The 22,716-nt window shown below is 36.2% G+C and overlaps 3 protein-coding genes across 6 annotated transcripts; 1 reads left to right on the top strand and 2 right to left on the bottom strand.

The window, feature by feature from the left end:
• Positions 1–417: 417 nt before the first annotated feature.
• Positions 418–3,923, top strand: LOC127257791 (leucine-rich repeat receptor-like serine/threonine-protein kinase BAM1). The gene is made up of 2 exons (XM_051284257.1): positions 418–3,170; positions 3,244–3,923. Exons 1-2 carry the CDS (start codon positions 584–586, stop codon positions 3,657–3,659), a joined length of 3,003 nt encoding a protein of 1,000 aa, XP_051140214.1. The 5' UTR covers positions 418–583; the 3' UTR covers positions 3,660–3,923.
• A 2,390-nt stretch (positions 3,924–6,313) lies between these two features.
• On the bottom strand, positions 6,314–12,923 carry LOC127257792 (malate dehydrogenase, glyoxysomal-like). Its single transcript, XM_051284258.1, has 9 exons — positions 12,690–12,923; positions 12,243–12,458; positions 10,388–10,702; positions 9,543–9,632; positions 9,371–9,454; positions 7,219–7,254; positions 7,025–7,114; positions 6,850–6,944; positions 6,314–6,758 (listed from the first exon to the last, which is right to left on the bottom strand). The coding sequence occupies exons 1-9, from the start codon at positions 12,765–12,767 to the stop codon at positions 6,680–6,682; spliced, it is 1,083 nt and encodes a 360-aa protein (XP_051140215.1). The 5' UTR covers positions 12,768–12,923; the 3' UTR covers positions 6,314–6,679.
• A 3,837-nt stretch (positions 12,924–16,760) lies between these two features.
• LOC127258142 (leucine-rich repeat receptor-like serine/threonine-protein kinase BAM1) lies at positions 16,761–20,248 on the bottom strand. 4 transcript variants are annotated; one of them, XM_051284841.1, is made up of 3 exons: positions 17,511–20,248; positions 16,994–17,436; positions 16,761–16,923 (listed from the first exon to the last, which is right to left on the bottom strand). In XM_051284841.1, exons 1-2 carry the CDS (start codon positions 20,095–20,097, stop codon positions 17,015–17,017), a joined length of 3,009 nt encoding a protein of 1,002 aa, XP_051140798.1. In that variant the 5' UTR covers positions 20,098–20,248; the 3' UTR covers positions 16,761–16,923; positions 16,994–17,014. The 4 variants fall into 4 exon arrangements, with proteins under 4 accessions (XP_051140798.1, XP_051140799.1, XP_051140800.1 ...); XM_051284842.1 differs by having other exon boundaries at positions 16,761–16,915; XM_051284843.1 differs by having other exon boundaries at positions 16,761–16,880.
• Between the last annotated feature and the right edge of the window lie 2,468 nt (positions 20,249–22,716).

Genomic DNA, 22,716 nt, shown 5'->3' with positions numbered 1-22,716 from the left:
AATCACTCAAATAAAAAAAAAAATCATTTTTCTTATAAATTACATTACTTAATATCAAAATTATCTCAAATTACCGTACTTAATACTCTTCCTCTAAACTTTCGTGTTAAACACAAATATTGCATCATGTTTGGCGAAATTAATATAATATATATGCTGATGCTGTCTGAATTGAACAAATATTTGAATTATAATTCTAGGTCATGTCAATAGATGATGGATGCTCTACAATTTTAGTTAAAATACTTGTTCAATTTAAGTTAAATACCAAATATATATACAAATAATAGAACCGTACCTATATCCGAAGTGGCATATAATAATAATATTATTATTAACAATAATAATATAAGTTGAGTTTACAACTGGATTTTATTTTAATTATTTATTTTATTTATTTTTATATATAGATGTCCAAACAACCCCTTAAATCAAATCCCGGAAAACGACAAAATAAAAAAGGAAGCAGACTGTCGAAAATTTCGCTCACACTTTTTCTTTCCCACTCTGCTATTCGCCTCACGCCGCTCACCTGCCTCGCCCTTTTCCATTTCTCCTCGCCGGCGCCGATTCGCTGCTCGGAATGCGTTTCCTCTTGCTATTCCTCCTCTTCCGCCTCTCCGCCGCCGCAAGGCCGCCGCGGATGTCGGAGCAAGGCGCCTTGTTGGCCATTAAGGCCGCAGTCACCGACGACCCGCAATCTGCACTTGCTTCGTGGAACGAGACCACCGGCCATTGCACGTGGAAGGGAGTCACGTGCACTCCGTCCGGCGGGCACGTGATAGCGCTTGATGTCTCGAACCTTAGTCTCGCCGGCGTCCTTTCGCCGGAAGTCGGCCATCTCCGGTTCCTTGTTAACCTCACTGTTGCGGAGAATTTGTTCTCTGGCCCCGTCCCTCCCCAACTCTCCAACATCCCTAATCTAAGGTACCTTAATCTCTCCAACAATGTCTTCAACCTCAGTTTCCCGCCGGAGCTCTACCGCCTGAGAAACCTCCAAGTTCTCGACATTTACAACAACAATATGACCGGGGAGATTCCTTCGCGAGCGTATTTGCTCACCAATCTCCGCCACTTGCACATCGGCGGAAACTTCTTTACAGGTACAATACCGCCGGAGTTTGGCTCATTTCCTAACCTAGAGTACCTAGCGGTTTCCGGTAATGAACTCAACGGCACTATTCCGCCGGAGATCGGGAATTTAACTCGGCTTAAGGAGCTTTACATCGGATACTACAATACTTTCTTCGGTGGAATACCAAAGGAGATTGGGAATTTGTCGCAGTTGAAACGGTTCGACGCTGCTAATTGTGGACTCTCCGGCGAGATTCCTCCGGAGATAGGTAACCTGCAAAATCTGGACACTCTTTTTCTCCAAGTAAACGGTCTCACCGGCAGACTGCCGCCGCAACTCGGTAACTTGAAGAGCTTGAAATCAGTAGATCTGTCGAACAACGTTCTCTCCGGCGAAATACCGCCGTCGTTTTCAGAGCTGAAAAACATGACTCTCTTAAATCTCTTCCGAAACAAGCTCACCGGTTCGATACCAGATTTCATCGGCGAGTTGCCGGAGCTCCAGGTTTTGCAGCTGTGGGAGAACAATTTCACCGGAATTATTCCTCAGAGTTTGGGAACAAATGGAAAGCTCCGCGAAATCGACGTCAGTTCAAACAAACTCACCGGAAATTTACCCCCAAATCTGTGCTCCGGCAATAGCCTCCAGACACTGATTACTCTCGAGAACTTCCTGTTAGGTCCGATTCCCGAATCGCTCGGCAACTGTAAATCTCTGGCTCGGATTCGAATGGGGGATAATTATCTAAACGGATCTATTCCTAAAGGATTACTGAGTTTGCCTAACCTAAGTCAAGTCGAGCTTCAGGATAATCTCTTATCCGGTCCTTTTCCGGCGAGCGACGAACTATCGACGACGCTCGGCCAAATCAGCCTCTCCAACAACCATCTAACCGGACCGTTGCCGCCGAGCATCGGAAACTTCGCCGGGGTCCAGAAGCTTTTGCTCGACGGCAACAAATTTTCCGGCAGGATTCCGTCTCAAATCGGCAAATTACAGCAGCTATCGAAGATGGATTTAAGCCACAACGAGTTATCAGGTCCGCTTTCGCCGGAGATGAGCCAGTGCAGTCTCCTCACATTCGTTGACCTCAGCCGGAATCAGCTCTCCGGCGAAATTCCGGCGGAGATTACTGGTATGAGGATTCTTAACTATTTGAACTTGTCGAGAAATCATTTATCCGGTAGCATTCCATCTTCCATTGCTAGTATGCAGAGCTTAACATCTGTAGATTTTTCTTATAACAATCTGTCCGGAATGGTTCCCGGCACCGGGCAGTTCAGCTATTTCAATTACACTTCATTTTTGGGCAATCCCAATCTTTGTGGCCCTTATTTAGGGCCCTGCCGGGAGGGAATCTCAGGCGGGGCTGAAAGGCCTCACGAGAAATCCAGAACACTCTCTCCATCTATGAAGCTTTTGCTCGTAATTGTCTTGCTTGTTTGTTCGATTGTCTTTGCTGTTGCTGCCATTGTTAAGGCTCGGGCTCTGAAAAGGGCGAGCGAAGCTCGATCGTGGAAGCTTACTGCGTTCCAACGGTTGGAGTTTACGTGCGACGACGTGCTCGATTGTCTGAAAGAGGACAACATTATTGGTAAAGGAGGCGCCGGGATAGTGTACAAGGGATTGATGCCGAATGGGGAGCTCGTGGCAGTGAAAAGGCTGCCTGGGATGAGTCGTGGTGGCTCGTCGCACGATCACGGCTTCAACGCGGAGATACAGACACTCGGGAGGATCAGGCACCGGCACATTGTTCGATTGTTGGGATTTTGTTCGAATAATGAGACAAATCTGTTGGTTTACGAGTACATGCCGAACGGGAGCTTAGGCGAAATGCTGCACGGGAAGAAAGGCGGGCATTTGGTTTGGGACACGCGGTATAAGATCGCAGTCGATGCCGCAAAAGGACTCTGCTATCTCCACCACGACTGCTCGCCGTTGATCGTTCACCGCGACGTGAAATCGAACAATATCCTCCTCGACTCCAGCTTCGAGGCTCATGTTGCCGACTTCGGGCTCGCCAAGTTCTTGCAGGACTCAGGAGCATCCGAGTGCATGTCCGCCATCGCCGGTTCTTACGGCTACATCGCGCCCGGTACACCTTAAACGCTTTACTCAATTCTTGTTATCGACAATTCGGATTTATTAACGATATTGTTTGCATGTAGAATATGCGTACACGCTGAAGGTGGACGAGAAGAGTGACGTATACAGCTTTGGCGTGGTACTTTTAGAACTAGTCGCCGGGAGGAAACCGGTCGGGGAGTTCGGCGACGGTGTTGACATAGTCCAATGGGTTCGAAAATTAACCAACGGCAGCAAAGATAACGTCCTCAAGATCATCGATCCGAGGCTTCAGACCGTGCCAATCCACGAGGTGATGCACGTGTTCTACGTCGCAATGCTTTGCGTTGAAGAACAGGCGGTCTCACGCCCGACAATGCGTGAAGTCGTGCAAATGCTAACCGAGCTTCCGAAGCCTCCGGGGTCGAAACCGGATGGACCCGATAAAGCCTCGGAGTCGGTGTCGGCGACTCCCGCCGCCGACACCGATGGGCCTCCGCCGGACCTTCTTAGCATCTAAGAGGGTCAAGAACTTGCTAAGGTACATACTACTAAACTAGTGTATTTTCTTACTTATGAATTCGATTATATGTGTGTTTGATTAAGGTATTGTTAGTTATTAAGGTTTGGAAATTATTAAGGCTTGCAATGCATGCAATGCAGCAGCAGGCAGGGGCCTGTGTTGCAGTAGTAGTAAGTTGTAGGGAATTGTCTTGTTTTATTGTTCTTTGTCTGGAAACTGGGATTGACCATGTTTTTATTGGAATTTGTGGGGTTTTCTCGAGATGTGTGTTCGAAAATGAAAGAAATAGGGTGGGTTGGTGGGTGGGTGGGGGGTGCTTTTATGGAGTGGTGTGTAGCTTTCAATTACCAAGACAGTGAGGGGTTTTGATAGGGTGCAGATTTATTAGAAATTCATTGATTTTCTTGAATCTTGATCTTGGTGCTCTTCTTTCATCTGCCTGCATTTGTCTGGTGAATGGAAGCTGCAGATCTGATCAGATCTGCCCTTAGTTTTAAGGAATTAATTAGTAATTATTTGATAGTATTTTATGTGGGGAAATAATTTGGATTTACTTATGGTATTGAAGAAAGTGGAGAAATTTTGAATTTGTTTTGTAGCAATTAATTGCAATGGAAATAGAATAGTACTGTACGAGTTACAGTGAGAAATAAAGGAACAGCCAGCGAATGTTACTGTGCCCATTGCCTTGCCCAACAATTATTTGATTTAAATAGGACTATAGCTTTTTCTGGAATTAATTTTTTGAACCGAAATAAGGGTTTACTGGGAGTGACCGGTGGGCCATTTTATTTATTTATTTTTAATATATACTATATATATTTAGTTTAATTTTCATTTATATGCAAAATATTATATTCGTCAATTATTTTTAGTTAAAAGATAAATATAGAATAAATATAAAGGATAGGCAGAGTGACTTTTAACCTGTCTCACAGGAGCTTTGTCAATTTCAACAACCCATCTATTTTTGAATTGGTACTCCTATCTTTGAAAACCTGCTTCTTTTTTTTTCATTTTTGTAAGTATTTTTTAAAAAGAAATAATAAATAATAGACATTCAAAAAAATCTAGTAAACGATCACACCCTTGGTATATTTTATTTATTGAACTCTTGAATTAAAGTGACATGAGTAACAATTGTATTATTATTTGATTCAACTATGTTGAAAATACATAGAGAGATGATTGAGAAAGTCAGTCCAAAAATTGATGTGGCCGACAATATGTGACACGACACAATACCAAACACAATAATGATCATCACTTTTTTGTTTTATGATTGTTTTTAAAAACAATATATATATATATAATACGATAGAAATTTTGAAAAATGCCAATAAAGTGAATATGATTGTTTTTTCATAAAGCTAAAGCTTAAAATTTAAACCCCACTTCCTCAATCAATACTTCTATTTTACCATGTCCATATATTTTATATCGATTATCAGCTTAGTTTAGATATAAAAAAAAAAAAAAACGTTAGAAATTCCAGAATTTAAAAAATTTAAAATAAAAGAATAACTGTTAGAAATTCCAGAATTTAAAAAAAATTAAATAAAAAAATTAGAATTTAATGTGGTTTTTTTTTTTGAAAAGAAAGATAGTGCCAAAATTTCAAACTTTGTTATGTAAAAAAACCTTAGCAGTGGTCGATACTCTCACATTTCATCTATATACTTTGGATATCATTTTGGTCAATAAACTCATTTACAGTAATCAGGAAAAAAATAAATAAATAAATAAAATTGAAAAACGATGTACAAACAACAAGGGCATTCCTCATTTATAACTTATTTTCATCTAAGAAATAATTCAAAAGTAACAAATGGACGCACAGAAAAATCTCTAGATTCTGAGAAAGAAATCCAACAGTCCTTTAGATCCTCCAATCCAATGTACAAAATTGCAATATCCATCCAAATCAAAATGCGGTGGAATTCGAATTCTAACTTAGGTTGTGATACTATGTCTCTGGATTTAAAATAACTGTTAACTATCCCACATTTGATGTAATGTTGGGATTCCCCTGCCTTATAAGGGGGAAAGACTACTCCACTTACAACCAATTAATTTCAAGTTGGAATCCAGATCCCCGTTTTAATATAGTATCAGAGTCATGGTGCTCATATTGAATTTGGATCCTGTATGGATTTTCGAGATTATCATCTCGAGGGAGTATATAAGGGGTGAAGAGCTACTCCACTTATAACCAATTGGTTTTAAGTTGGAACCCCAGATCCCCGTCTTAACAATAACAGTCTCACTTTAGAACTCCTTGGTTTATAAAGACTAAGAGGTTCTCCACCTATCACCAATTGATTTTAAATTAAAAGTTCGGATATGGTATCAAAGCTAGGCTATGTCTCGAGTTCGAGTCCCACCATCCCCATTTGCGGCAGGTGAGACCGTCATCGTCATTCCGCATACGGCAATATATATTCCCACTCAATCCAATTCCGACCACACCACCACTATATTATACTATTAGTCAAACACCCTCAACTTCAATTCTGCTAACGGACAAACCCAAAACCACCATAAATATAAATAAATAAAACTTTTCTTTTTCTTTCACTTCAATAATTCAGACATGGAGGAGGAGGAGATAGTCATACATCATCTGATCTGATATTCTGTGGAGTCAAATATATCTGAAAAGCACATTTCTTTTTTCATTGCAATGTGGAAAGGGAAGGAAATTATTCAAGTCCAAAAGCCGAAACCAACGGACACACACACACATAAATATATATATGAAGGAAAGTAGCTAGCTGTAAAGGATAATTCTACAACAGCAACACTGTAATAATCAAATCAAAGACAATGTAGGAGGGACACATTGAAGGATCTTATTTTTTTATGTGGTGATCTTTTAGGATTATTATTATTATTATTATTATTGAATGAAACTACAATTTGTTACTTTTATAAGTTAATCTAGCTTAAGGGAGCAAATAGAAACCATGTAAGAACTTTAAAGAAGTTTGATGGAATGGTTACCGATTCGCGACGCTTCATGCTTGATTCCTCACGAAGGCGACGCCTTTCTCAATGCTTCCCGCCAGCTCTGTCTTTGCCTTTTCCAAGCCAGACCTGAGGAATGGGATCAAGATTCAAGTTCTTCACCAAACTTTCATTTCATTTATAATTGGATTGTTTTAGGCATTGGGATTCTTTTCCGGACCTTTCGTAGTCATTTAGAGGGCCGAGAGGATAGATCTCCTCTGCTCCGTTTCGACTTAGCAACACTTTTGATGCAAAGAAGGGGAGCTCGGTTACCTGAGGAGCTTTTTCAAAAATTAGCAATTTGAGGATCAAGTTTTTAGCTTATTGATCCAATAGAGGATTATGCTACATGCCTGAGAGGGCACAAATGAGCATGCGACGACGCCAGCATCACCCTTCAAACCCCTCAAGCATGCATCGGCGAATTTCACAGCAGCGTATGCCTGCAAAAAATGCATTCTTTATTTTTAAATATGAGGATAGGTAGCAATTCTCACACGCACACAATAATCGACGAAATGAGATATAATGTATATTGGCAGCCTACCATTGAGAGTGTTGCAGAGCCTGAACCAGCTTTAGCCTGCAACAGAAACCATTCTTTAAGCTAATTAGTTAACGATAAGAGTGAAAAAGATTTTATGACATCAACAAGCTCCAGCAAAATTCAGATGATAAACCATGGAAATATTTGCGATAATGGATAAAAACGCAGTTTTATATTTATATGTGATGAAGATGAAGATGCAGAATATTGATGCATCCAGATAACACCTCTCCAATGAAATGGAAATCAATCTCTATATTTTGTTTGCTCATGAAAAACTGAATTAGAAGCAACATTCCATTGGTTCATACAAAATAATTTCATCTCAAAGATACGGACAACATTGGGATCTAAAAGTAGCTTACGTGATTCATATGAGCTCATAAGTGGCAAAATTTATAGTTTGATACTCAACTTCAGCACAAGATCTAGCAATAACATTTTACTTCTTATTTTTCCATGATATAATAATACTAACAACAAAAATTCAATACTCAAATGTGCACCGTCTATTAGAGGATGATCCTGTTGAGCCGGAAACTGTAATACCGTGTAAATTCTCCATATTGAATTGCTTAAAGTTAATACAAAAATATGCATATATATATGAATAAACCTAATTGGCTCAACCCATATACGTTCTAATTCTAGCATGATCTGACAGTCTCATCCATTCTAAAGGCAAGACACGCCACATTTTCCATCCTCCCATGCCACTTGGCCTCCCTTGTCCATCAATCCCTCAAGTACCCCTCTCCCCAATAAATACTACCAAAACAATAAAAGCCATTCAACTTTGTTGTCATTAAATGACTTAGTAAGAATACCATTCGAAGGGGTCATGAACTTGTGGTATGCCGTTGCTCGGCATAGTCACCCCCATCAAGTAGTTTGTCAACTTTTCTATATCAAATATCCTAGTCTTTCATTTAAATTATATACTTAAACGGTCTTTTCAAGTTGTTCACCGCTTCTTTACTTCTAGTTACAATTAATATATTATCAACATAGAGGTTTGAGGTATATCAAACAAGTACACAAAGAGTGTCGTACAAATTCGGAACATACTCATAAGCCACTATAAATGAGTCAAAACACTTGCACCGTTTCCTTGAAGCCTTCTTAATTAGTATGTAATTATGTATCAGATCTTTTTAACAAGTAAGCATGATCTTCACTTCCAAAATCAAAGAGCACTCAAGGTATGATGTGCCAATCCAAACCCCAGCAACCAATCAAAGTCACAAGTGGGTGGATGTGCTAACCAATGTTCTAACACCAATTGTTGTGTAAGTTACTTTTTGTAAAACATGATGTGTGCATTTGGAGGATAAACTATTTGTAAAACAAGATGTGTGCATTTGGAGGATAAACTAAATCTAACAGTGAGAATCAAGGAACTCTATGACTGAACTTGGGCTTCTGCCAATTCACTATGTTTTCAACAGTTACTGCAGCCAACTGACAGCCACTTCAACAGTAAGGAGGAAATTCTAATTCAAGGCAGCGTCAACTTTCAATCCAATCATTGAAAGTAAAACTGATCAAATAATAGATAATGGAAACTATGACCATGACTTTATACAGAAGTCTGTAAGTGCCTTACGTCAATAAGAAGAAAATTGTGGCAACAAAAAGTGATGCATGCAACTACACATCACCCGTTTTAAGTTCTTGGAGTGGTTATGATGATCCAAAGAATTTCAGTTAATAAACATTATAGCTGAAACATAATTCTTTATAGAATGTCTTCTCCAAATCAATTCAGTGGAAAATGAGACAAGCCTCAAAGAAACACATTTATAAGTATAAGGTAAAAACAAACATTACTAAGATATGCCCAACCAAGAATACATAAGTGCATTACATCTAAGGTTATTCGGAGGGCCAAAAGGAGGTTACAAGTATCGAGGCATTGATGTTCATATCAACTTCTATGGCTTTTCTCTAGTTTATAGAAATCATCTATTTTTGAACTGTCACAAAGATTTGTATTAAGTCCTGAAGCAGAGAAAAGGTTTCTATTTGTTCTTTATCGGTAGTCTAGTACTATACCAGGTCATTTCTATTTATATATACACAACTACAATATTTATTGTTTATTTGTATCAGTTAAGAAGAAACTGCATTCCAGATCAACAAGAAGGTCTACCTCAACAACTTCAGTCCCACCATTCTGTATGCGTTGCGTAAGGTAATCAATCTCTTCTTTGGTGAAAGAGCATGCAGGTTTAGTCTGCATACCACAACAAAAATAAGTTCATTCGCAGCAATCAAAAAATGTGGGTGGGTATGTCTTTATGAAATCAAATATTTATTTCAACCTGGGAGAGAAGAGGTAAAATAGTCACACCAGCATGGCCACCTACAACAGGAACATCAACTTCCCGTGGATCTAGTCCCATGACTTCAGCCTTGATATATAAATATATATACATGATGTCAGTAAATAGTAGGTAACAAGGGATTCTTTCAAAAAAAAATAAAAATAGCAGGCAACAAGGGAGACATACATTTGTAAAGTTATCAATGAAACAGCATGCAACTATGTAAAGGCATATATTAATTTTCTGTTTGTTAACGGCATCCGTTACTCCAGACAGAATTTCCAACTTAATTAAAACTAGTACAAGGTCCTATAAAGCCTGTTGTTGGTGGGGAAGGGGGGGGGGGGTGGGTACGAGTTATAACTTGACGATCCTTGTGTAATTAAATCCAAATATACTTTGACCTTATAAGCACCAAGTTTCATTGTGGATATTAACTGTGCTACGTTAAGCATCACACATACATAAGAAATAAATAACTAAGAAAACATAGACAAGTGATAGAAAAGCAAGAGATATTTGATCTATTGGAGTAACATATACCCCTGCTTAGAACAAGACTGAAGTATGAATGACTATAACAAAATGGTGAATGTGCACAAACATTCTAAAAGTACCATCGATAATATTTCTAGAAACAACATTTCACAGCTAAATTCATAAAAGAAAGTTATGGGTAGATCAAGACCATAAAAATATAATGAAAGGAAGTTACCCATTCAGCGGAAACAACGTTTGACAAGATAAAAGCAAGCAAAACAACCATTAGCATATTTTCCAGGACTTATAGGTAGATCTAGACAAAAAAAATATAATGAAGATGATTAGGAAAACATTCTTACCACAAATGTATTAGCTCTGACCACATCAAGCATTGTGACACCTAAAAGTCTCCTTGGATCATAGGTTCCAGCCCTTTTGAAGACCTCTGCTGCAATTGGCACTGTAGAGTTTACAGGATTACTGATTATGTTGACAATGGCTTTAGGACAACACTTGGCAATTCCTTCACAGAGTGTCTTAACAATTCCTGCATTGATTTTAAAAAGATCATCTCTTGTCATTCCGGGTTTCCTAGGGACACCAGCTGGAATGATGACAAGGTCCATGCCAGTTAGTGCATCCTCCAATTGACTTTGACCCAGGAAACCACGAACCTGCATAAGAAGAGATCCGGTTAAATTCTGTCTATGGTCGGACAAGATCAAGTTTGTCGACGCTCAATGTAATTATTTTAATAGTAGTAAGACTTCTGGTTGAATGTCTAACCATCTTGTAGATGTCTTTCTTCTAAGAAGATGGCCAAAAACCATGTAAATATAAAATTAAGAAACACGTGCACTTTTTTCTACACTAACAATTATTTATAAATGGTGCCATATGCCTGATATCCCGAAAGACTAGTGGAGCTCGGCACTGACTTTGAAAACACCACTTCTTTCCATTCAAGCACCTCTCTCTGCCCCGGAACCTTCCGATCCCCAGGACTCTGAAGCATTTTCCAAGACATCATCTCTCGGTGTGGAGGAAAAGGTGCAAAAGCTTGTTGAGATGGGCTTCCCTGAAGCTCAAGCATTGGAGGCAACAAGAACTTAGCTCTGGAGAAGCTTTGCTCTACTTAACTCTCAATCCTCAGCAAGAAGTGAATGTTGTAACTAAATGAGAATGGAGGATCCCATTGAAACACTTCACAATGATACTTTATTTTTCCTTTTCCCTGCCAAGTTGTTTTTTTTTCTGCATATTTATATAATCTATGAGGTGCTCGATGAAGTAACTAGAATTTGGGTTTGGATGTTCACTCTTTAAATTCCCATGCCTTTTCGTTCCTTTGGTGGTAAAATAAAAGTAAAATGGGTAGATTACTGGAGGCAAAATAAATAAATAAATAAAAATACAAACGCATAAACAATGCATGTGTATAAAAAAATAAAAGGAGATTATGGGATTGAGTGTGAGCATATATATAAGGTTCGAGTTTGGATGGTCATAATCATTATATGCTGAAATCCTTATGTTTGTGTATGTGTAAGTAGTGGTTTTATTTTTTTTTATTGGGGGGGGGGGGGGGGCATTAAAGAGGATTATAACTTGATAACTGGTAAGATACAACGAAACACTGCCTAAGAAAATTTAGAGTCATGACCAAATTATATGTGAAGTTACAAACTATTCAATGAATTACTTACAGTGGGAATCAAACCAGAAATTTCAAACTTCTAGCTCTTCTTAAACCAGTGAATGCTTATAAACAGAAATGAGGACTGAACAATGACAAGATGCTGACTTAAGTATCCTAGGCCTCAACAAAGCCGATTAAAAAATATTTTTTTCTCATCCCTTAAAGCTCCATAATAAGAACTCAATATAGCAGATCCAGAGAGCATATTATGGAGGATCTGCCTACTTTGAGACCTAAATAGTAGCCACTCCACTTTCTGAGGCCATATACAAAACCTCAAAGAACAAAGCACTGGATGAACCATACCAGTACAAGTGCAAAAACCCAAAAGTCAAAGAAAGTCCAGGGCAAGCATCATAGCATCAAAATTTCAACACAAACAAACTGAAGCTATAGGATTACAAGAAACAGATATTCAAATTATTCTAGCATAATATAAATATAACAGGGAAAAGTAGGCAACAACAAACTAATGGAAATTCAAATGAGTGATTGAAAAGGAAAGTTCATATTACCACAGCACCAGTGTCCATATGGCTGATATCTGCAGTGACGCCTGGAGTGTTAACCACATCATAAAGATGAAGCACCGAAACCAATGGATTCATCTTCATCAGCAACGCCAAAGGCTGGCCGATACCACCGGCCGCCCCCAACACCGCAACTTTGAATCCAGGCGACGCTCCCTTTGAGCGACAACCCACACGCCATAAATTCGATGATCCATCCACCTTCCAATCCAAATCAGAGTGAAATTATCAGCCTCATGAAATAATCACACAAATCCCCAAATTTATTTTTTCCGAGGAACAAAAAAAATACTTAGTGAAAGGCTTATTGTCCAATAGTTATGGAAATTTTCGTGATCACTGTCTGTATCACCCGCTGCTAGGGATTAAAGTGAGCGAAAAACATGATTGAACTTCAAAACAAAGAAATCTCAACGACATAGTAAAGTAAACCTGGAAGTGATTGGTTGGTGGATTGAGATGAGCAGAAATTGTGGCAACACGGCGATGAATCTCCTCCCCTGGATGCATAATTCCTCTTCTTCTTCTTCTTCCAAATAGAGTGTGGAAGCAAAATCAAATGGAAATGCCCAAAATCAAAATCAAAACTAAAATCAAAATGCGATAACAACAGTGGATATATATATAGAGGGAGAAGGAAAAGGATAGGAGAGACTTTGGGATGCGTGGACTGTATGGGCGGTGTTGTGTGTTACTCCCTCGGTCCCTGAAATTTGGGATTGTTACTTAAATGCTAAAATATAATTAATAATTAATAAATAATTAAAAAATATATAAATAAAAATAATTATTATATATTAAATTAAAATAATTAAATTATTTACTTAAAATTAAAAAAATTATAAAATTTAAAATTTTATTTATATTTCTTTTAAAAAAATAATAAGTTATATAAGACGTAAAAAATAAAAAATAGTAATAAATTAGGTAAATATATAAATAAAAATAATTATTATATATTAAAATTAAAATAATTAAATTACTTAAATCAAAAATATTATAAAATTTAATTAAATTATATATAATTATATTTTTTTAAAATAATAATAAATTATATAAGAGGAAAAAAATAAAAAATAGAGATAACAGGAGGAAGTGGATTTGAGACCATCAACCCGTATTATTTGTATTAAAGTACCACTCATCTTTCAAATATTTTTTAATATAATTATTTTATATTTATAAATAATACTTAATATTTTATCATTTTTATATACTTAAATAGAATAATATTTTCTATTAATATTTTAAATATACAAATAAATTATATTTATTATTAATTTATTATAATATTATAATAACTTAAAATTTAATATAAATAATTTATTATTATTTTATCATAATTAATTAATTATTAATATTAAATAAATCAACAAATATGGAGAATAATTTATTATAAATATCAATCACAGAGTTAATATATAAATATATAAAAATAAATTACTTTATAAATAATAAAAACAAAATTAATAAAAATAAAATAAAATAAAAGAACAAAAATATTAATTTTTAAATAAATTTGAATTAAGATATATATATATATAGTTACGAAAAGCTATCTCATAAATATATTATTTTATTTTTTTTAGTATACACGAACTTCATTATATATTAGGAATACTTTTAAATTTAAATTTATTTTACATATTAAATTTACATCGTAGAGATAAAATGAACTTTACATACTAATATTGTCGGTTATTAAAATACAATATTTAAAATTATTTTAAATTAAATTATATACTAATTTATATTTTTATAAATAATACTTACAGTTTTTATATATATAACAATACTTCAATCAAATCAATTTTAAAAATTAATATATAAATAATAATTTTTTTTAAAAAAATAATTTATAAAAAATAGTAACATAATAGATAATTAAAAGATATATAAACAATAAGAATGGAACTACTAATTAAAAAAAAAAAATTATATTATACTTATATGTATGAAGGAATTTTTTAAATATCCTTTCAATACATAACAATAAAAATAATAAAATCAATAATATAATAATTAATTTATGCATAATAAGTTTAAATTTTTAAAAATTAAATAAAAAAATTTTATTATAAATATTTCATAGTTAAAAAATACAATTCCCTGCAAGAATAGGAATAGGAGGAACGGTGACAATTAAAATATGAAATAAATACTTTTGAATTTGGCCTAGATCCGACCCGCCTGACCCAAATCCGGTGTTGACCCGACCCGGTCACTCCAATATCAAATCTCATCCATCCATCATAGGGCTTCAATCTTGACCATTCATTGGTTAATTAATATATATGTTGTCGTTCTTCACCACAAAACACACAATATTATGTGTTCTGTCCTTTTTTTTTTTTTTTCCTCTTGAGATATCTTCGATCTATTATTCTCCGGTGGTTTCGGTGATATTTCACCGTGAAATTGAGAGATTCTTCCTACAGTGTGCTACGGGAAGTGTGTGTGAGAATTTTTACAGTTCGATTGTTTTGTTTCATTCCGTTTTTATTACGAGAATGGGGTTTCCTTCTTTGGGTAGAAGATTAGTGTTTCCGAAGTGCTGTTGGCCGGAGCCAGAGTTCTTTGTCGTTGTTTTGGTCTCCTCTTTGATAATAGAGGCCGACCTACAAAACCTGAGCCACAAACTATGTTTTGGTTGTGTATCTACTTTTTTTGTTTTGGTTCTTTAATCCAAGTCCTTTTTAGTTTCTTTTAAATTTGTTTTCAATTTAGTAATTTTCGATCATAATACTAACACATACAATACAAATCCATCACGTTCGGTAAATTTTTGGTCGAATTAGAAACACCTGTGACAAAACTCACCGTTGGATTGAAAGAACAACCAAACACGAATATTCTTTGAAATTTTCAGATTAATCAGAATGGTAACAAAATAATGTTATTCCGTATTCTTCTTATAATCCTTTTTTTTTCTTTCTGGTGTGTTTTCTATCAAATGAATCAAACAAAATATATTAGTATTTATAAAAAGAATACTTTTAAAAACAAAATCAGAAAGTTTTAAAAACAAGCAATTTATAGAACCAAAAGTCAAAAAATATATAAATACAGATAATAAAACTCTATTTTTTTTTTTCATATTTTATTATTTTTATCCAATAAATTATAATTTTATTGAATTATATGGTATCTAAGAAATTTTGATATAAAAAAAATAAAAAAATTTAAAAAAATTGTAGTTGCAAAAATTAAAATACCTTGTCCAATAAAGTATTGTATTATTATTATTATTATTATTATTATTATTATTATTATTATTATTATGTGTGTCAATTTCAATTTCTATATTTTTAAATTAATGACTTAAATTCACAATCCATAATATTAATTCAATTTTTAGTTCTTAAGTAATTACTATCTTGGTTAAGTTTTTTACAAATATAAGTTTACTCAGTATTTATTAAAATTTTAGCAAATAAAATTTTAAGTGTAGTGACTTATGAATAATTACATTTTAACAATGATGTGTATACTAAAGATATTTAACAAAGTTGGTAATTATGAACTAAAATTAAATTAAAATACGTATAACAATAAAAACCACTCCATTCGTTTCTTAAATTTGTGCTCAAAATTTTGCCAGTCTCTCAAATTTATGCTCGAACATTTTCGGCACAAATTTTAATGTATGAAATTTTGATTGATACTTTTTATTATTTTTTATGTTTTATAATAAGAAAATTATAAAAAATAATATATTTTTTTAGAAAATAAAAAATATAAATATTTTTAAAATACATACAAAAATGAAAAAGTAAACAGATTATTAAAGATACAAGGAGTACCAATTTAACAATAGAAGGGTTGTTGAATTGAATGGAAACGTACGTATATCCAAATATTATCCTATATTTATCTTTTAACTAAAAATAATAGAAGAGTATAATAATTGCATACAAATGAAAATTAAACTAAATATATATATATATATATGAAAAATAAATAAATAAAATGGCCCACCGGTCACTCCCAAGAAACCCTTATTTCGGTTCAAATAATTAATTCCAGAAAAAGCTATAGTCCTATTTAATTCAAATAATTGTTGGGCAGGGCAATGAGCACCGAAACTTCCGCTCGCTGTTCCTTTATTTCTCACTGCAACTCATACTACTATTCTATTTCCACTGCAATTAATTGCTACAAAACAAATTCAAAATTTCCCCACTTTCTTCAATACCATAAATAAATCCAAATTATTTCCCCACATAAAATACTATCAAATAATTACTAATTAATTCCTTAAAACTAAGGCAGATCAGATCAGATCTGATCAGATCTGCAGCTTCCATTCACCAGACCAAATGCAGGCAGATGAAAGAAGAACACCAAGATCAAGATTCAAGAAAATCAATGAATTTCTAATAAATCTGCACCCTATCAAAACCCCTCACTGTCTTGGTAATTGAAAGCTACACACCACTCCATAAAAGCACCCCCCACCCACCCACCAACCCACCCTATTTCTTTCATTTTCGAACACACATCTCGAGAAAACCCCACAAATTCCAATAAAAACATGGTCAATCCCAGTTTCCAGACAAAGAACAATAAAACAAGACAATTCCCTACAACTTGGTAGTACTGAACACAGGCCCCTGCCTCCTGCTGCATTGCATTGCAAGCCTTAATAATTTCCAAACCTTAATAACTAACAATACCTTAATCAAACACATATAATCAAATTCATAACAAAAAACAACTAGTTTAGTAATATGTACCTTAGCAAGTTCTTGAGCCTCTTAGATGCTAAGAAGGTCCGGCGGAGTCCCATTGGCGTCGGAGGCGGGAGTCGCCGACACCGACTCCGACTCCGAGGCTTTAAGGGGTCCATCCGGTTTCGAGCCCGGAGGCTTTGGAAGCTCGGTTAGCATTTGCACAACTTCGCGCATGGTCGGGCGCGAGACCGCCTGTTCTTCGACGCAAAGCATTGCGACGTAGAACACGTGCATCACCTCGTGGATTGGCACGGTCTGAAGCCGCGGGTCGATGATCTTAAGGACATTGTCTTTGCTGCCGTTGGTTAATTTTCGAACCCATTGGACTATGTCGACACCGTCTCCGAACTCCCCGACCGGCTTCCTCCCGGCGACTAGCTCTAAAAGAACCACGCCGAAGCTGTACACATCGCTCTTCTCGTCCACCTTAAGCGTGTATGCGTATTCTACACGCAAACAATATCGTTAATTGATCCGAATTGTCAAATAACAAGAATTGAGTAAAGCGTTTAAGGTTTACCGGGCGCGATGTAGCCGTAAGAACCAGCGATGGCGGACATGCACTCGGACGCTCCCGAGTCCTGCAAGAACTTGGCGAGCCCGAAGTCGGCCACATGAGCCTCGAAGCTGGAGTCAAGGAGGATGTTGTTCGATTTTACGTCGCGGTGAACGATCAACGGCGAGCAGTCGTGGTGGAGATAGCAGAGTCCTTTCGCGGCGTCGACTGCGATCTTATACCGCGTGTCCCAAACCAAATGCCCGCCTTTCTTCCCGTGCAGCATTTCTCCTAAGCTCCCGTTCGGCATGTACTCGTAAACCAACAGATTCGTCTCATTATTCGAACAAAATCCCAACAATCGAACAATGTGCCGGTGCCTGATCCTCCCAAGCGTCTGTATCTCAGCGTTGAAGCCGTGATCGTGCGAAGAGCCACCACGACTCATCCCCGGCAGCCTTTTCACCGCCACGAGCTCCCCATTTGGCATCAATCCCTTGTACACTATCCCGGCGCCTCCTTTACCAATAATGTTGTCCTCTTTCAGACAATCGAGCACATCGTCGCACGTAAACTCCAACCGTTGGAACGCAGTGAGCTTCCATGATCGAGCTTCGCTCGCCCTTTTTAGAGCTCGAGCCTTAACAATGGCAGCAACAGCAAAGACAATCGAACAAACAAGCAATACAATTACGAGCAAAAGCTTCATAGATGGAGAGAGTGTTCTTGATCTCTCGTGAGGCCTTTCGGCCCCACCGGAGATTCCCTCCCGGCAGGGCCCTAAATAAGGGCCACAAAGATTGGGATTGCCCACAAATGAAGTGTAATTGAAATAGCTGAACTGACCGGTGCCGGGAACCATTCCGGACAGATTGTTATAAGAAAAATCTACAGATGTTAAGCTCTGCATACTAGCAATGGAAGATGGAATGCTACCGGATAAATGATTTCTCGACAAGTTCAAATAGTTAAGAATCCTCATACCAGTAATTTCCGCCGGTATTTCGCCGGAGAGCTGATTCCGGCTGAGGTCAACGAATGTAAGGAGCCTGCACTGGCTCATCTCCGGCGAAAGTGGACCTGATAACTCGTTGTGGCTTAAATCCATCTTCGATAGCTGCTGTAATTTGCCGATTTGAGACGGAATCCTGCCGGAAAATTTGTTGCCGTCGAGCAAAAGCTTCTGGACTCCGGCGAAGTTTCCGATGCTCGGCGGCAACGGTCCGTCTAGATGGTTGTTGGATAGGCTGATTTGGCCTAGGGTCGTCGATAGTTCGTCGCTCGCTGGAAAAGGACCGGATAAGAGATTATCCTGAAGCTCGACTTGACTTAGGTTAGGCAAACTCAGTAATCCTTTAGGAATAGATCCGTTTAGATAATTATCCCCCATTCGAATCCGAGCCAGAGATTTACAGTTGCCGAGCGATTCGGGAATCGGACCTAACAGGAAGTTCTCGAGAGTAATCAGTGTCCGGAGGCTATTGCCGGAGCACAGATTTGGGGGTAAATTTCCGGTGAGTTTGTTTGAACTGACGTCGATTTCGCGGAGCTTTCCATTTGTCCCCAAACTCTGAGGAATAATTCCGGTGAAATTGTTCTCCCACAGCTGCAAAACCTGGAGCTCCGGCAACTCGCCGATGAAATCTGGTATCGAACCGGTGAGCTTGTTTCTGAAGAGATTTAAGAGCGTCATGTTTTTGAGCTCTGAAAACGACGGCGGTATTTCGCCGGAGAGAACGTTGTTCGACAGATCTACTGATTTCAAGCTCTTCAAGTTACCGAGTTGCGGCGGCAGGCTGCCGGTGAGACCGTTCACTTGGAGAAAAAGAGTGTCCAGATTTTGCAGGTTACCTATCTCCGGAGGAATCTCGCCGGAGAGTCCACAATTAGCAGCGTCGAACCGTTTCAACTGCGACAAATTCCCAATCTCCTTTGGTATTCCACCGGAGAAAGTATTGTAGTATCCGATGTAAAGCTCCTTAAGCCGAGTTATATTCCCGATCTCCGGCGGAATAGTGCCGTTGAGTTCATTACCGGAAACCGCTAGGTACTCTAGGTAAGGAAATGTGCCAAACTCCGGCGGTATTGTACCTGTAAAAAAGTTTCCGCCGATGTGCAAGTGGCGGAGATTGGTGAGCAAATACGCTCGCGAAGGAATCTCCCCGGTCATATTGTTGTTGTAAATGTCGAGAACTTGGAGGTTTCTCAGGCGGTAGAGCTCCGGCGGGAAACTGAGGTTGAAGACATTGTTGGAGAGATTAAGGTACCTTAGATTAGGGATGTTGGAGAGTTGGGGAGGGACGGGGCCAGAAAACAAATTCTCCGCAACAGAGAGGTTAACAAGGAACCGGAGATGGCCGACTTCCGGCGAAAGGACGCCGGCGAGACTAAGGTTCGAGATATCCAGCGCTATCACGTGACCGCCGGACGGAGTGCACGTGACTCCCTTCCAGGTGCAATGGCCGGTGGTCTCGTTCCACGAAGCAAGTGCAGATTGCGGGTCGTCGGTGACTGCTGCCTTAATGGCCAACAAGGCGCCTTGTTCCGACATCCGCGGCGGCCTTGCGGCGGCGGAGAGGCGGAGGAGGAGGAATAGCAAGAGGAAACGCATTCCGAGCAGCGAATCGGCACCGGCGAGGAGAAATGGAAAAGGGAGAGGCAGGTGAGCGGCGTGAGGTGAAAAGCAGAGTGGGGAAGAAAAAGTGTGAGCGAAATTTTCGTACTCTGCTTCCTTTTTTATTTTGTCGTTTTCCGGGATTTGATTTAAGGGGTTGTTTGGACATCTATAATATATAAAAATAAATAAATACAATCCGGATGGGGTGCACGTGACTCCCGAAACCCTAAACCCGAACTTTAAATTTTAATTCGTTTTGAATTGGTAAATATTGAAATCGATACAAAAGTTTTTTAAAATCAAACAATTGAACCAAGGGGTGTGATCGTTTTTGTTGAGTGTGAAGAAATTTCATTTAAATTTAGTATTAAAATAATATTTGATAAAATATTTTCATACAAAAGAAAAAAATATATATATATTTAAAAAAACAGTAAAATTTGATAAAATTGATCTAAATAAACAGATCCTAAATCAGTTTAGTTTGATTAGGTTTAAAATTGAACAAACTTTTATTTATTAATATAATTTACATATATATATATTATTTTTATTTACAAAATATCATATTAAATATTATTTAAATTTAAATTATTATTTAATATTTAATTTCATACCAAAACTAAACGGAAACCTATATAAATATTTTTTTAAGAAAAACGTTATTTCTTAGTGTAGCATGTCACGTGAAATTTGTTTAATGTGATTTACCTAACTTGTGTAATTTGTAAATTACTGTATTTGATTAGCCAATATGCACTCAAATAATACAAATATATAAATATATATAGTATTATTTAAAAAAATAAGTAAGCAAGCATAAACTTTGCTTTTTAATTTTAATTATAAAAAGGTTAAAGTGAGGTGGCAGGAGAGCGTGCGATATGTTGGTTACGCTTTGACCGTTAACTATTCTTAGTTCACCTGCATTAATGATGATTACTCTTGTTTTAATTATCATTAATTACTAATAGTAATTAGACAGTGATGACGACGTCGTAGCGGCAATACATCCATCCTTCTGACAACACTTTAGTGGGGCGACACACACAGACACCGCTGATAGTCACTTAACCCACACTGTGAAATGACGTAATAGCCCTCAGGTTTGTTACAAAAAGGACCAAGGCCTGCCCTAGGAAAGCGACGCTATAGTCGTTTTTGCCGGGAAAATATCATTTGGTACCCCTCTTGCCTAGACTTAAAATCCCTAATTTGCCCCTCTTTTTTAATTTTGCTATTCCATGAAACGGCAAAGGAAATTTTGTCAATTATAGCAGCATGCACATTATCTATTTATTTATTTTTATAGGCGTGTTCACTGTGTGTTTGTAATATATTTTTTTTAATATATTAAATGCAAAAATGATGCGATAATATAAAAATAATATTTTATATTAAATTTTTTTTATAAATTTATTAAATGTATGTATTGCAAATATTGTACTATCTTAGTTCCATTCAAAATTTATAATTTTTTATTTTTGTCTATTCCAAAACAATGTTACAATTTTTTATTTTTAGTAATTGTATTACCTACTTAACATAATAAATAACTTATAATATATTATACAAATACCATTACTTTTATATTACACCATACTAATAGGAATATTGTTATCTTTTTTTACTACAATTCAATATAATATTAATATTAAAAAATTTACGTGCAAAAAGCAAACGTTACCCTTTTAATGAGACGGATGGAGTATCAAATATATGTATATAATATATTTTTTTAATAATACTTATAAAGAATTATTATGTTAAAAACGCAATTTGAACAATCACAATTAGTATGTTAGCAGTAATTTATTTAATTTATGATATGTGATTCAAAAATTTTAATATATTTATTGAAATATTTTAAAAATATATTTTAATAAAAAATATACACCTTAAATCTGAAAAACCTCCTTTTTCCATTTTATATTATATCATATGTTCACAAGTTGGAGATATCAGTACTTATGTTACATATATTTTTATTAAAGTGTATAATTTTTCAAAAATATTTCAAGTACAATTTAATATTTTTAATTAAATATATCTAGATATTAAGGTAAAATAAAAATGAAATTAATAACACAACCAAACACACCCAACACATGGGCAGTGCATTTAATGCTTTGGCGGGAGGGATGAATGATGATAATTTGATAATTAATGATATAATGGATTGCTGTTACGTTACATATTGTGATTGTGATTGTCCTGTGTTGTCTCTCTTCTCTCAATTAAATATTAATTATTTATTTATTTAATCACACTAACCTAACTCCAATTCCTATTTAAAATTTAAATAGATTACATTAAGAAATGCTAATAGTGATTATATAGTACATAATTTATATCATAGGCTTTTAGAAATAACCACGTAAGCAATAATTTTTCATCAAATAATCGAAATAAAAATAATATGTATTGTGTGAATTATTATCGTATGCTATCGATTTTTATTATGCATTTATAACTGAAATAAAAATAAAAATAAAAATAAATATAGCTGAAGTAAGAATAACTGTGCATTATACTAAAATATACTCTATATCTTCTACTTGGGACTCCCGTTTATGAATATATGATTAATGACTGTGTTTTTCTAACAGTATT

The sequence above is a fragment of the Andrographis paniculata genome, unplaced genomic scaffold (assembly GCF_009805555.1).
Source record: "Andrographis paniculata isolate CXL003 unplaced genomic scaffold, ASM980555v1 Contig59END, whole genome shotgun sequence".
Taxonomy (NCBI): domain Eukaryota; kingdom Viridiplantae; phylum Streptophyta; class Magnoliopsida; order Lamiales; family Acanthaceae; genus Andrographis; species Andrographis paniculata.
Note: the sequence above shows the minus strand (reverse complement) of the source record. Positions and strands in the feature narration are given on the sequence as shown.